Here is a 15245-nt window from a genome sequence, read left to right on the forward strand (position 1 = left end):
GTAGTGATGTGTGTACATTTCTTGGGTGGTGACTCTTCTTAGATGCTCCTGGAGTACAGCATCAAACTCAGCCATCAGCTCCACAATTTTAAGGAAGTTTCCATTGTTTGGCACATACAGCTGATCTGAAGTGCCACGCAATGCTAGGTTTTGGGTAGCAAGCATTCTCACAATGGCAATGAGCCTTTTCAGAACATTTTGCCAGTAAAGAGACTCTGATGCAATCTTCTCTTGATGCTGATCATCTATGGTGGCCTTTAACCTTAGTCTCATCTCAAGCTCTTTCCACCTATGGAATGCTCTCTGGTGATTTGCTGCCTTCTCATGGCATGCCAGATTTCTAGCCAGGTTTTTCCAGTCCTTTGTTCCCCTAGAACCCAATGTGGCTGGAACATTAGACTGGAAGAGTCTGCAACAAAAACAGTATGCAGTATTCTGGGTTTTTTGAGTACATAAGCCATGGCCTCTCCACTTTGTCACCATTGGGTAATTGAGTAATGTGTTGGATGGAAACGTCTATTTTCATTGTCTTTGGGGAACATGAAGTTTTTCACTTGCTGTGGCCCATGCAGTACAAGGAAGTCCCTCAGGCTACTGCTCAAGTGGGTCCACAGTCCTGGATCATCTAGACTTAAGGAACTAAACTCAGCAGCAGCTTTTTCTTGCGCCTCCGCCACACTCTTCTCTGATCTACACTTTTCTTCAGGAATGTGCATGGTTACATCCATTTGAGATGGAGATATGGATGCTGCAGTAGCTGCCAGGTCACCTGCACTCTGACTAACTGGACGATCAGGCATCTCCTCACAACTCACATCCTCACTGGGGCCGGAAGGCTCCCCGTGAACATTTGTGTCTATGTATCTCAGGAGAGCTCCTTCCTGCTTAGATAGAAAAGTTTCCTTTGCTTTCTTTCTTTTTCTGAATGCTGGCCCAGAGGGGCGTTTTCTTCTTTCACTCATGACTGCTGTTCTGTGCCAGCTATAGTGGCTCTCAACACTCAGTTGAATGGGACAAATAAGCAGGCTGGTAGCAGGGCCTGAGTGAGGGACGATATCAGCGTCTTAAGGGCCTAATGGCTCCTACTACTTCAGCTGACTGCCTGTTCTCCTCAAGTAGGTTCAGGGAAGCAGCAGGAAACAGGAAGCTCCCTGAGAAGCTGGTATTAATCAGTCCAGGCTCCTGGGGGTGCTAGAGAGGTACATAAGAGGCTCCTTCTCCTCTCTCTCCCTGCAACTCCCTCTGCTTTCTGTTTTTCCCACTCACCTTTTCTCCTGCCTGCCATGTCTCTTGTGCTCTCCTTCCTCCAGCACAGCACTCCACCATCTCTGTGCATCTAGAGCAGAGAGAATACATATGCACCAGCAGCAGACACTCTGGGTCCAAGTGGTACCCCCCCCACACACACACACAGTGTGGCACCTGAGGCGGCCGCCTCAGTTCGCCTCATGGTAAGGCCAGCCCTGATCTATCTCTTCTCACATGAAAGACCAGCTTACTCATTCTCAGTGTGTTGCATGGAGAAACTGTTAGGAGCCACACATTGTCCTCTCACCAACCTGTAGAGATTCAGCAGAAAAATTAATACAGCCTGGGTCTGTATTAAATTTCCCACCAAGCCATTTTCTATGCTGAGAAGACTTTAAGCGGGGATTCTGAGGATGGCCTCAGGACATGGAGTCAAGCAATGTCACCAGGGGCCTTGAAGCTGGTGTGGAGACGTAGCCAGATCTGAAGCTTGTGCCCTCAATCCTCTACTTTTGTGGTGGAAAAAAGGGGACGTCTCCAACCCTGAAGGAAGAGTTTTGAGGAAACTCCAAGAAGTTCCCCTCATGGAGTTTTCATTCCCCTCATCTGCTTCCATGAAAAGGAATAACTTGCTTGTGTCTATAACCAAGTTGTCTATTTTCCTGTCCAAGGAACTTCGAGACAGTTATTTGTTCTGTTCAAGATAATTCTACCCCTCTGCTCAAAGAGTAGAGAGCATATATCTATTTTTCCTACAAGTAATTTCAGCCCATCAGGGCATGACTTAAATTAGATGATGAATGACAAGAGGAGTGTTTCTATCTAGATATGTTGTGAAAAATAAAGCATAACCCATAGCACTGGTGATACTTCTTTGCTCATTATTTTTCTCCTATAATTTCTATCACTCTATCTGTTTATCTAGGTTCCTACATGGCCCCCATCAGTGTAGCATCCAAGTTCTTTCCCTGTCCATTTCATTTAAAATCATAGATCTAGAAATAGTCCTATAATATGTATCTAATTATGTCTGAGTTCTGCTGACTTTTTTCTCCTCTTATATGCTTCAGCCTTATCCCTATTGACAAACTCCGCAGCCCCACTATCACTTGGTGATGTCAAGCCATAAGTGCATTTCACCACTACATTCATTTTTTCACAAGCCAATATGTTACCTAACAAATTCATGGTAACTAGAATCTTGGTTTCCCTGCCCAGTTCAGTTTGCAGTGGGTTCTCTGCTTTCATCTATCCATCTTCTATGGGCTTGCACACATAGAAGTTTATAAAGGTCTGCATTCAAAATGAACTTGGTTGTGTCAATGCTTGGATGTCACTGCAGCCCCCAGTGTGGTTTGGGTTACCAGGGGCTTGTAAATGTTTATTCCGGTTCATGATGGTTCAGTGGGAGCAGAAGTACAATTTGCAGCCATTTTGGAAGAGGGAAAAGGTCTGAAGACCATGAAAAAGTGATATATTGCTCTGGCAAAACAATGTTCCGCCTGTTTGAGAATGAGGGGCTTCTGACCTGTTGGTCCATGTAAGATTTGCCTTTCTTGGTCCAATTCCCAATGCAGCCTGCCTAATCTGGACTATTCAGAGCTGATGAAGAACAGGCTAAAGAGACACTTCATCACTGCCACTCACCTGGCTGCTCTGACTATTCCTTCATTTAGGGGAAACTGCAGGGTCTCTACAGTATACAAGCCCCTGCCAAGGGCTGAATTTCACTTGGAATGCATATGATATCTCTGCTGCTATACCACAGATATTCATGGATACATCTTCATAAGGCATAACAGTGGGCATGTGTGAGTGTAAGGAGTTATTTAGTTCCCCATCCCACCACCCCTCTTTTTTGGAAAATCTTCTCTTTGTTTTTGCAAGAACATTTTAAGACCTAACTTGTGCCTCCATTCTCAACATGCAGTGGGCAAAGAGACAAGCAGTGTTGCTACAATGCATGCTCAGGACCCAGCATTCCCAGTAATGCTGCAGCAAACACACTGTTGTCCTCCCTAGGGGAGAGAAGATTCTATTTGCCCCCAAAATCAGTAAATGGCAGCCCTAAAGCAACAGGCTCAGCAAAAGAAATGTACAAACCCAGCTGAAGGATCTTTTACTAAGTCCCACTATACTTAGCAGAGAGCTAAATTAAAAGTCTCGGATGAATATGTGTGTGTATTAAGTTCTGCTATTGTTCACTGGATTGTTTGATAATTTCACATGATGATCCTTTTATAATAAATCATGTACACGCACAGAGTAAGGTAACAACAAGCATATATATATATATAAACAAAAGATATTAAATGTAATAATATCAACAGGGCAAATCTAGAGGTGTTTACCCAGTCCTTACTCTAGACAAAGCCCTATCGATGCCAATTAACGTCAGTGAGTCAGTCTGAAGACTAAGTGTGGGAGCGAGGGAAGGAGGTGGTGCTTGGTGGACAGGGAGAGGCTGATGGGACAAAGAGTTATTTGACTTTTTGCTCCTTCCCCTTCTGGCAAGGGGGAGTGCTGTTGACTGATATTGGGTAAAAGGTGAAGCTGTGAGCTAGGGATGATGCTCATTGAGAAGGCTTTGTTGGAGCAGGAGTAGAATCTTTTCCAAGCAGGGGCTTCTCTTAAATACTTGGAAGTGAAATAGTGATGGTGGGGTGGTCTTACACCTCTGCCTCTCCCCCAGTCTCCTTCCTCTGGTTATGGTGGGGCAAACAAAACAGATACATCTGCCTGAGAGAGAGTGACAAAAGTCTGAGTAAAGGCTCCAGGACTTAGCCTATTGTGAATTTTCAATGTTCCTAAAATTTCAGCCTGTCCTTGTGGCATCTTCTGAGTGTCTCACCAGCAACTTCAACTTAGCATGGCCAAAATAGAACTCATCTTTCCTTCCAAGCTTCTTGCGCATCCGCCCTGTTGCTCAGGCCTATAGCCGGGGAGGTTATCTTTGACTCCTCCCTCTCTCTTGCCTCACACACCCAGACAATGTCCAAATACTTCCACTCCTCCCTCATAACATTTTAAGAGACCAAGCTTTTTTTTTTCTTTTTCTCCACACAGCTAATGCTCTTATTCAGTCCCTCATAACCTCCTCCTTTCTGTTCTCCCTAACACACTCCTTGCCCCATCCACTACACTGAAACCCTGGCTCATCTTCCTAGTCCTCACTCTGACTACATCACTCTGCTCATTGGATCCCTTTACTGGCTCCCCCATCTTACTGCATCCAATTCAAGCTTCCTTTCCACCCCTTCAAGGCCCTTAGCAACTCTTCCTCTCTCTACGTGTCCTTCCTTCTCTCTTTGTGTCTTTCCGTCTCATTTCGCTCAATCTGCCAAGGATGCTGGTCTCGCTTGCCCACTTGTCATCTTCCCTCACACTCATCTCTGGGCCGTCTTCCAGGTTCTCCCTTATGCCTGGCATGCCTCCATAAATTCACCAATAAAGGCCACTACTCTCTCATCCTTTCTCTTACTCTATATTTCTACCGCATCTGGCACCATGGGGCCCTGATTCTGACTGGGCTCTAGGGGTATTACCACACTTCATTAGCATCATGGGCCTGATTCTGTTCTTTCTTACAACAATTTTACATAAGTGTGTAATTCCACTGGCATCTATGCAGTTTTACTCTTGGTTTACACTAGTTTGAGGACAATCAGGTCCCATGTGTCTAGCTTTGTATCACGGTGTTTTACACATTAAAAAAAAAGTTTAAAATAAAACTTGGATACTATAAATAAGTAACATTTTTTCCACTCAACCAGCCTACAATTCATTAATGGAGGTGACAGTACCAAGGTGAAAGCCTTTTTTGTTTATTAGAATTTCTGACAGTCAAAAAGATCCTGCCTGTAAAAATATCATTTGTCGTTTCATTGTTTTACACAGCAGTAGTTTTTCTATCCAGTTATGTTCTGAAAACAAGTTTGCACAAGACACAGGGGAGAATTGGACTAATTGACTGGAAGAAAGAGCTTTATGAGTTGTTCCTCTGTTGCTATTCAGATTCCATTAGCCTCTACTAAGTTACATATGTTGGCTCTAGCACTACTTATCTAACTAGGAAGTAGAGCTGTTTAAAGATAGCCAGGCGTCTGGTTAGCCATTCAGGGGACATTCTGAAGTAATGTGGAAACTTCTCAATACAAGTAGCACAATTTCCTGTTAATAACTTCACACATTTTTTTTCCTTTGCTAAAAAGCTTGTGATATTGAAGAATGGGTCTTCTAATATATGAAACCCTAAAAAGTTTTACACCTTTAAACAAAATGAAAAATAAAGCAGCAAAGGATTTGGGAACACCCATTTTAATTCATTTTATTGTAGTTAATGTTGAAAATCACTTGTCAGAACAATTTTATAAAACATCTAAACTTAAGAGGCTAATATCAATGTTACCAGATCTGAGCACAATGAAACAAGCTTACAGGAGTGACCCAAAGCCCATTAGCGTTAGTGGACGTTGTTTCATAGATTCCAATGGGCTTTAGATCAGGCTCATGGAAAACCTAGCAAAGCTCCATTTCCAGTGAAGCGGAGTGAAAAGTTTTATTTCAGGGGATTTTATACAAACTGAAGTTCCATTTACAGTGAACCTAACCTTCTTAGGGCCAAGACCTGGAATTCTTACTCAGATAAAACTCCCCTGAAAGTCAGCAGAAGTGTATAAGTACTGCAGCAAAATACATGTAATGAAGTTACTTGTATGGGACTGATCTCAAGCTCACTGAAGCAAGTGAGAGTTTTTCCACCAACTTCAATGAGCTTTGAATGAGGCCACATAAGATCTTCACTGAACTGCTTTTCCCAAATAATTATAAACCCAGAGAATATCATAGCAAAATCCATGGCCAGATCCTGCTCCCATTGAAATCAATATCAAGTTTGTATTGACTTCAATAGGAGCAGAATTGGGCCCCTAACTATGTTTTCTAACACAAGGAAACTGTAAATAGAGCATTACAGAAAATGACTGCAGTTACCATTGACTAGATTTTCTGACTCATTTTCATTAAAAGTTGCTCAGTTTTGTCTAATACAGTTCAATATTAAAGCATACAGGTTTGGTTGTGTTAAGGTGAAATAAATTAAAATACCGAGCGCAAAGCAAAATACAACCATACAATTTAATGGTCCTCAGCAAAATGAAAAGCAAACCTGGGCTCACCTTTTCGTTTCTGTTGCTGGATGTGCCCATATCCCTTTTGTCTGAGAAAGTCTGCATTCTGAAATTGTTTCCAACCTTATATTTCTTTATGTAACCACCAACCTTGACAAGCTTAGGAGGAGCTTTGTTTTTGAGAATTAAATCAGTGATTTTACACGTTTTAAACTTCTCAGTCACAAACCCTATAAGCTCCTGTAACCCCAGCACTATTTGTTCCATTCCATCTAATCTTTTAGCTTGCTGTTCTGCACTCTTGTTCATGTCAGAAAGGGTATTGGTCATTTCTATGCACAGCCCCTTCATTTCAGAGTTATTTAACTTTTCACTTGTTTCTGTGGTGGGTCCAGGTTCAGTTGCTTTTGCCTTTAACATCTCAATGTCTTTTTCAATGCAACACATTTCCTGGGAAACACTGTTTAGCGTCTGAAGGACATTGTCCTGCACAGTCAACAACTTATCTATTTTCTGACCAAGGGAGGCAAACTTCACATCCAAGTTGTTAAAACTTTCAGAGGAGCTGACATGTTTGCTTGCAGCGAGAGGAATTTGCGTGGTTTCCACTTCATTAGCAAGCCCCTGGTTTTGTAAGGCACTCGGATCAAATATTTTGACCAAGGAGTTTACCCTGGATGTAGCAGCAATCGTCCTACTGGAGGTGGTCATTATGCTGGTCTAGTTAGGGGAAGAAAATACTCTGATGGTCAGCTATTTAAGGCCAATATCTGCTCAGAAAGCTCCACATCCAGTCTTCTCAGACACAAAATCTGGGTTTGGCAAATCAGGCTCAAGCTATTTGAAAAACACCCAAATACATTTTACTATCACAAAGTAATGAGACAGCTGGATTACTTAGAAAGGAAAAAACACTCCTGTTCATTTTTTTTTTACTTGTTTTAAAGTGAAATGGATATAGAGACAGACATTTGCTGAGCAACCTAAATGCATTCTGCTCAGTGACGTAAACCTGTGGGGAGGAGGGAATGGAATTTGACAGTGTAAAGGCTACAAGATATCTGAGAAGCCACTATGGGTAAAGACACTTTAGCAGTAGTGTTACTGCTTGTCAGAAACATGAATCTAGTATGCAATGTGATCTCTGTTCTGAAGAGAATAGGGGCCCTTAAGGGGAAGCTAAATTTGGGCTCTTGAAATTTTTACAGCTTAATGTAAATTGTTCAGATTCAAACCTGCAGTTGCTTGAGAAACCTCTTATCAAAGGCAGCATTAAAGAGCAAGAGAGAGAGATGTGATATACAAATAATACATAGGAGAACGTGAGAGAGACACTGGTATGCAGACACTATAGAAAGCCACAGCCTTTTTCTTTAAACTGGGCAATCACCACAACAAATCAGACACAGGCAATCCAAAATCTAAAGAGTCTTTCCCCCCATAACCAGAGCTTTAGCTTAATCGTGTGTGTTATCCAGTGTAGTTAAATATAACACCAATGAAGCCTCTTATCATTTACAATGATCTGACTACAAAATTCAGAAAATGAAGTTCACTAGCAATGATTTCTAGTTCCATTCTTTTTATTGCCTACCTGAAAACGGCTTCCTTAAAACCAGTCATTATATTACTATCACAAATGTTTTCCTGAGGGCTTTCACTTTTCATAAAGTCAGTGTGGGGTCTAGAGGAAGAATCACATGACTGGGAGTCTGGAATCCCCAGGTTCTAATCCCTGTTCAGCTATGCGTATTGGCTAGAAGAATTAACTCAGGGTTGGGGTTCCAATCCCAGTTTAGCTACACTACTAATGTGAAGTCAGAGGGACTTTGGAGGCAGCAAGAGGTCTGTCCACATCGATCAACTTGCAGGATCTAGGCCTTATTTTGTGATATGGGTAAATAATTTCCTTTCCCTGTCTCAGTTTTCACATATGTTAAAATGGAGATGGTGAGAAATAATTAGGTAGCATGCACAGAGAGTTTTATATATATAAAGTGCTACATATTTTAAACTTACTTTGTTTTCTGCCTGTAGTGTTTAAAATGTTCTCCATTTTTAATTGCCTGAGCTCTCTCTCTCATAACCACTCACAAATGGATTTTTAAAAGCTTTCCACTGAAACCTATTTTAGTCATTTAAGAATTAACGTACACTTAGTGTTGATAATGCACTGAAAATTGATTCAGGAGCTTTTACTTGCTTTCAGGTTATCATATGTTTTTAAGAAAGGTTCCAAGGTATATTAGCCCCCTCGTGACAGCAGCTTGTCACCCTGACTGAAACCTGAAGTGAGCCCAGGCATGACCCTGAAACTTGGATTAAGATCTCCTCTTTACACAGCAGATATTATTGAGAGATTGCAATCATATGTTATGGTTAACAGTACCTCCACTGCATTGATTTAAAAGACGCAATGATTTAAAAGCAGGCAAGTGGGTAGAAAAAGAGAGTTTAGGGATCCCTATTTCATGGAAAGAATAATACACCAGACATCACTAAAAAGAATGCTGAAACAAGAGCATCATGGAGATTCCAGTAAAGAACAGTTACGTTTAAGGCCCCTAGTGTTCTTCCATTTATCTCCGCTAGAAACATAAACTAAATTCTCTTGACAGTTACACATCTGCAGAAGCCCCTGTTAGTTACAAAATTCCAGCAGAGGTGTTTGCACCATCTGCAAAATGGCCAGATTTGCAGAGCCATTCATCTCAGCTGTAATGTCTGTGCAGAGGTTCACAATTCTAACGTTGGAGCTTTTTCCTTCTGCACACAAAAGACCAATGGTTTATTATATGTCATCACCCATCCAGCCAGGATGGCTGTGGTGGACGTCTCAGTCAAAGCATGTCAGTCATGAGATTCTTCTTTAAAATGGATGCTCTTTTGCAGGAGCAGGGAAATGATAAAAAGAGGGGTCAGCTACACTGATAGTAAATCTAAAGTCTAACCTATACACTAGGCCACACGTACTAAACATTTAAATCTCTCATAACACTTACCCAGGGAAATGTCATTAGAAATACATCAAAACGGTCGTTTACTGAGTACTTTAATAAAATCAGCGTAGTATGTATGTTTAAAAACTTAGCAGCACAAACACACTAATAAGCCAATTTGATGAACTTATATAAATTTTAAGCTCCTGGGGGCAGGGACACTATTTTCCTTTACAGCACTATTATATGGATTATTATTGTAATTCTATCACCAAAAATTAGAAAGGTTTTCCCCAAGCACTTACATCAATGCACTCTATTAATAGAATAATAAAATAATAATAATACCTAGCTCTTATATAGCACTTTTAATCAGCAGCTCCCAAAGTGCTTTACAAGCTCTTTCTTAATTTAATCCTATTACTCCCAGCTATGACTGACTTTATTACGATACAGAATGAATTTCCATCCTGGGTGTTCACATCCTTCAGTATTTGTAGGCTGCTTCACCCTGCACTCTGAGTCTTTGCTTAGCCATTCAGTGCACATTTAATTCTTTCATTCTGTTCTCATAAACCAATCCTTACAATCAACACATCGCCAACCTCACGTATTTTGATCACTCTTACCTAACCTGCAACCATTTGTCAATATCCTTCTGGTAATAAGATGCTCAGAACTGAATGCAATGTTCCAGATTGCACCACAGCCATAGAGAGAAGGGCCTCCCTGTCCTGAGAAGTAATGCGCCAATGGATGCAGCCCAAAATTGCAGTGATCTTTGTTGCTACCCTAACACATTGCGCTATCAGCCCCAAGTCTCTTTCAGCATTGCTGCCTTTTGGATTTCTCCTTCCATTAAATATTGATAAAAAAAACTAGCTTTAAAAAAAGAGACCACATTTTTACTCTTATTTACACCTGTTTTCATCCAAAGTAACCCCAATAACTGTTGTCTTCCAGACTGCAAGCAAAGAGCAGAATTTGACTCACGATCACCTTTTTTCTCCGATTTCCTAAACTTAGGTTTAATGATATGACATGTTTAAATTTTCTGCATTGTGAAATTTCAATGAACATTTTCAATAAAATGTTGCACGTTGATGAAAAAAAATGGCAAACCCATATCTTTTTGCCATCTTTTCATCAGCTCTAGGTGATACTGTGCTCTAGTGAAAAAAGCATATACATTTGCTCTGTAGACAAGTTTCTAACCAGCCTATAAGAGATGAACTGTTTCAACTTTGGCAGTGGTTGTGTTTTATGGATGTTGAAACAAAGAAACTCACCCATATGATTATGTAAAAAGAAACCTTTCTGCAGGTTTTGAGCAAGCCACCATTTCCCATGTGTTTTATATTATAGCTCAGAATATTATCACTCAGCCACCACACCATACGGTGACAGTGTTGGCCAGAAGGCTAGTGAACATTGGGAGATTTTCCACAGAATAACAGAAACACCTATGCTAAATAACTTAGTGTTAATTACCTGTGAAAATTCACAGTATTTAATAAGAAATGAAAATATTTTTAGAAGACTATCTGTATTTGGTGGTCTATTAATGCTGCATTCTTTTAAAGGAATTTTATGTATTAGAAGTTTACCCCCAAGATACCCCTGCATTTCCTTCCATCTTTGTTTCTGCACTGACACAAAGGACCTTTTACAAACAGGTCAAAACTGGCTTTAACGTTGCATATATAATTTTGCAGGTGAGTAGAGAAGTCACATACAAATTTTGAAAGAAATATAAAAAACTCATGTGGAGTTGGGAGTGGGGAGTGCGTTTTTCCTCCTCCTTTTTTTTACAGTACGAAAGTACTTGTAACTTTCTATATTTTACTGTCCAGCCAGTATGTGCCAACAAGCAGCTGGTGTGAATAGGACAAAACAGGTTTTTAAAGGAAGTGATAATTCTGTATTTAGAATAAGTTCATCCCCAAGTGTACTTGTGGAATGGATATACATTTAGGGACAAATTCTTCAAGCACAGATAAAAGGAGCTGAGCATAACAGAAGAAGGTGTCTGAATGGACTGGTTAGAAAGCTAGAGTTATGATTTTGTTCACACCCTTGAACTCACTCAAACGCCTGTCAAAATTATGTTCTTAGTTCATTTCAATGGAAATTTTGTGGCTACTATTTTGGAAAAATTAGTCTACATGATTCAATATGCCACAGCAGGTCTGGTTATCAATGTATCCATCTGCTTCTAAACATTCAATCTCAGCTTCAGAGATGCTCGCTCCCAACTCTGATGGGGTCTGATCCAAAGCCAGTTGAACACAATGGGAGTCGTTTTTATTGAGTCAATGGGATTTTGATCAGGCTCAAAGTAGTTAGAAAAATACTGATATCTCAGTAAATCCTGAGAATCTACAATAGTTACCAGTCAGTAAAATGGGAAAATATCTGCTCTTTGCATTTCTAGCGTGAGGATCTATCAGCAAGTAGAAAGCTAGAGAACGTTTTCTTCTAAACAAGTCATTCACTTCATCTTCGGTGTTTGCCTAGCCCCTTGGTGGTGCGACTGAGATGCCAACTTCCTGGCATTATCTTGTTTTCTTCTAAAGGCACAATTCCAAAAGGGGTTCCCCTCCTGCTTTCCCTCCTCCCCATGTCCTTTCAGATTAGTTATTTCATATTTCCTATTCATTACAAGCCTAGACAGAGCACCTCATAAATTTATGGCTGCTGGCACCAAACATCATAAACAAGAGCTCAAGTGGAAATGTTTGAGTAGTAGAGTCTGATTCCAATTTTCTCTGGCTGTAAGCCAAGCATTGGGTTATGCTATAATTCATGAAAGACTGCTGTCTCTATACTTTATCATATATAAAGCAAAATGCCTTGTCATCAATACCAAATTGTTTTACACAATGTGTCTCCAAAGTTTCCATATCCAGCGCAATATTTTACTGTTCTCTTTCCTTTTTTTTAAAGAGGATTTATTTTTCCCACCCTCCCCAAACAAAACACCAACACCTGCCACTCATGAGTTTGCAGCACGTGTATGGTGCACACCGCACATTCCAGTCATTGCTTAGTCATCTGTGCAAGCAACACAAATCCTTCTGACATTTCTGTTTCTAAATTCTGGCATGGATCAGTTTTGGAGGGGTGTATATTAAGAAAAATAACACAAGTGCAAGTAGCTTTGGCTTACCAGCCCCAGGCCACTGTGATCTCCACCTTCCACACTTCAGAAAGAAGTAGCAGCAAAAAACCTCACTTGTGTAGATAGGCATTATTTTGTGAAACTCACACTGTAGGTAGATAGGGCCTGATCCTACTCCCATTGACTTCAATAGCAGGAGATCAGGTTTACAGTTCACAGTTACTATTAAGATTATTAGGGAGAACCCCAGTGGAAAATATGCACCTTTTAAGAAGCAAAAAAAAAAAAAATACTGCACAGCAGCTAAAGTTTCTAAACTAGTATAACACATATAATAGCTTTGGTTGGTTGTAGTACATATAATGTACATTTAGATACATATGCACATACGTATATTACTATTTGCTAGAGCAGGTCAAAATTTTCCAAATATTCATTTTTAATGACAAAAAATGAAAATCTGATTTATATTTTTATACTAAGCTCTTCATAATCCTGCCCTCATATACAACTCTGTTCTCAGTTTCTGCTGACTTCCCCTTACTCTTCCCAAGCCTTCCATCCTACTGCTCTTTTTGTCTCATTGTCCCACAGTCAGTTCTATGCCTTTTATCATGCTGCCCTATATACCTGGAAGAGTATTCCTCTTCTCTCTTTAAAATCCAATTATTTCAGCAATCCCTACTACCTCTCTCCCTCCAGCTCTTACACTGTGTCTTGGCTTCTGTTTGTCCATTTTGTGAAGCTTCGGTTACAAATTATTCAGGACAGGGAACATATCTTAATCTACCTTTTAAAAGTGCTGTAAAATTCACCAGGCTATATAAATAACTTTTATAAATGATAAAAAATATTATAATTAGAAAGTCTTTTTTTTTACCTTTATCATCTTCTAATAGAGAAAGTACTGTACATTTTGCAGGTTTTTGGGGGTGGGGGGTTGTTGGGGTTTTTTTGCAGAGAAATTATATTAACATCTATAACATTAGAAGCCATATCTGTGTAACTTGTATAATTTATGTCCCTGGCATTTTTCCTCAGTCACAGATTTTATAGGTAATTTACAAAGAAAACTGTTTTCTTTTATCCTTATGCAAAAGAAAGACATCACTGAAAAAGGCCCTCATATGCTTACTGAATTTGTTACAGAGAACTCTAGGGTCTCAAATGAGAAATGCATTTGAGCTTTTAGGCACAAGAGATCCACTATCCAAAAATATAAATTTGTATATGCTGGAGCAGGAGCTGAGAGACTACTAAATACAGTAGTGTCATAAAGATAGATTTGGTTAAAGCATGTCTGCTCCTGCTCTAATATATGGCAATGGCTCTCTAAACAATATAAACTTACAGAAACTGAAAGACTAGAAAGAAAGCATGAAAGCTATGAAGCAGATTCAGAAAGTCATGCTGTTTACTGAAAGTTCACAGATTTCAGGAACACTCTCAACCCCCCAAAATCAAACAACAACAACAAAAACAGATCAACAGGGATCAAGGGGTTTATCCACATCAACTCATTTCAAAGACCAATAGTTACACAGAGTATCTCAGTGTAAGCAGCTGAAATAATCATATGCCTAAAAGTAAGTGACATACTGTGTCATACGTGACTTATGTTTATGGATCCCATGGGATCCACCCAAAAAACTCATCTGGAACTCCACTTAGGGTTTGAAAAGGAAACTGCTTCACACAAGTTAGGAGCATATAGCAAGAAAATTTTGGCACTGGGCTTCATGAGGTATGACTAGGGAATTTATAGCCCCATAGGGCTCTCTGCATACAACTTCTTCATTACCTGTTGATTATGAATTCTGACCTCCCTTTCCATAATCTCTCTGGCAACAAGATATTCTATAGATGCCCCTAGTGATAAATCACAACAGTAAGTGCCTGAAACAAACTAAAAGATGATCATCAACAGAGTGCTCTGATGAATCTTTAGAAACCACCTAATGACTGGGTTGTTTTTTTTTTTGTTTTTTTTTACTGAAAAGTCCCTACATGTCATACAGCCTCAATAAACATGAAATAGTGTCTGGTAACCATTCTCAATGTAGCTGGCTCGGTCTCTCCAAAATTTTGTGTCTTTATTGACTCAAATTACCTTGAAAAGGCAAACAGAAAGACACATAATTATAAGACATGTAGAGGACCTTTCTTTAAGGCTTCACTTGTTATAAAGTAGCTTCTGAAACCCTCCAAAGGCTTTTAACATATAACTTTTTACAAAAAGATGCTTGCCATAATGCACACCTCACTCTGGAAAATGCTTGGCTCCCAGAATACAATAATGGAAGACATTGACTAAGAAGATGTCCTAAGAATATAATCTTGTGTGGCCTGATCCTACAAACCTAACTCATACTGAGTAGCATTTACGCAGGTGAGTATCACTGCAGTCACACCAAGTAATATTTACTCATTTCAAATAGAATTCACACTAGGTGACTACACTGCTGTAAATGGAACTCTTTGTGTGAGGAAATGCTGCAAAGGTTGAGTAAGGATTGTAATATCACGCCCCTAATCAGCAGTCTTATGCACAGAAATAATCTAATGTCTGATATTAAAGCATAAATGGCAAAGTCGGTGACTTCTTTATTGCTGGTTAGACTCCACTAATGATGTCCCCAGCCGCCCGAGATGTCAGACCCCATCTGAAGATTCTTACCTCTGCTTAGTAGTCCCTGTTTTTTCACCCATTTAAAAAAAAAAAAAAGATTTTCTCAAGGCTGAAGAATATAGTGTGATAAATTACCCATTAATAGCACAGAACTCTATTTCCAGGAAGCCAGTTTAAAG

The 15245-nt window shown here is 39.9% G+C and overlaps 1 protein-coding gene across 2 annotated transcripts in view; it reads right to left on the minus strand.

The window, feature by feature from the left end:
• MYLK4 (myosin light chain kinase family member 4) overlaps positions 1-15245 on the minus strand; it is a 120761-nt gene that overhangs the window by 30360 nt on the left and 75156 nt on the right. Inside the window, exon 1 of one of the 2 annotated variants that reach the window (XM_074944948.1) lies at positions 6426-7088. The exons of the other annotated variant lie outside the window; for it this stretch is intronic. Coding sequence (XP_074801049.1) covers positions 6426-7088 — 663 coding nt within the window. Of the gene's footprint in view, positions 1-6425; positions 7089-15245 lie in introns of those variants that run through there. 2 annotated transcript variants of the gene reach the window in all.

This window comes from Natator depressus, chromosome 2 (assembly GCF_965152275.1).
Source record: "Natator depressus isolate rNatDep1 chromosome 2, rNatDep2.hap1, whole genome shotgun sequence".
NCBI classification, from domain to species: Eukaryota; Metazoa; Chordata; order Testudines; family Cheloniidae; genus Natator; species Natator depressus.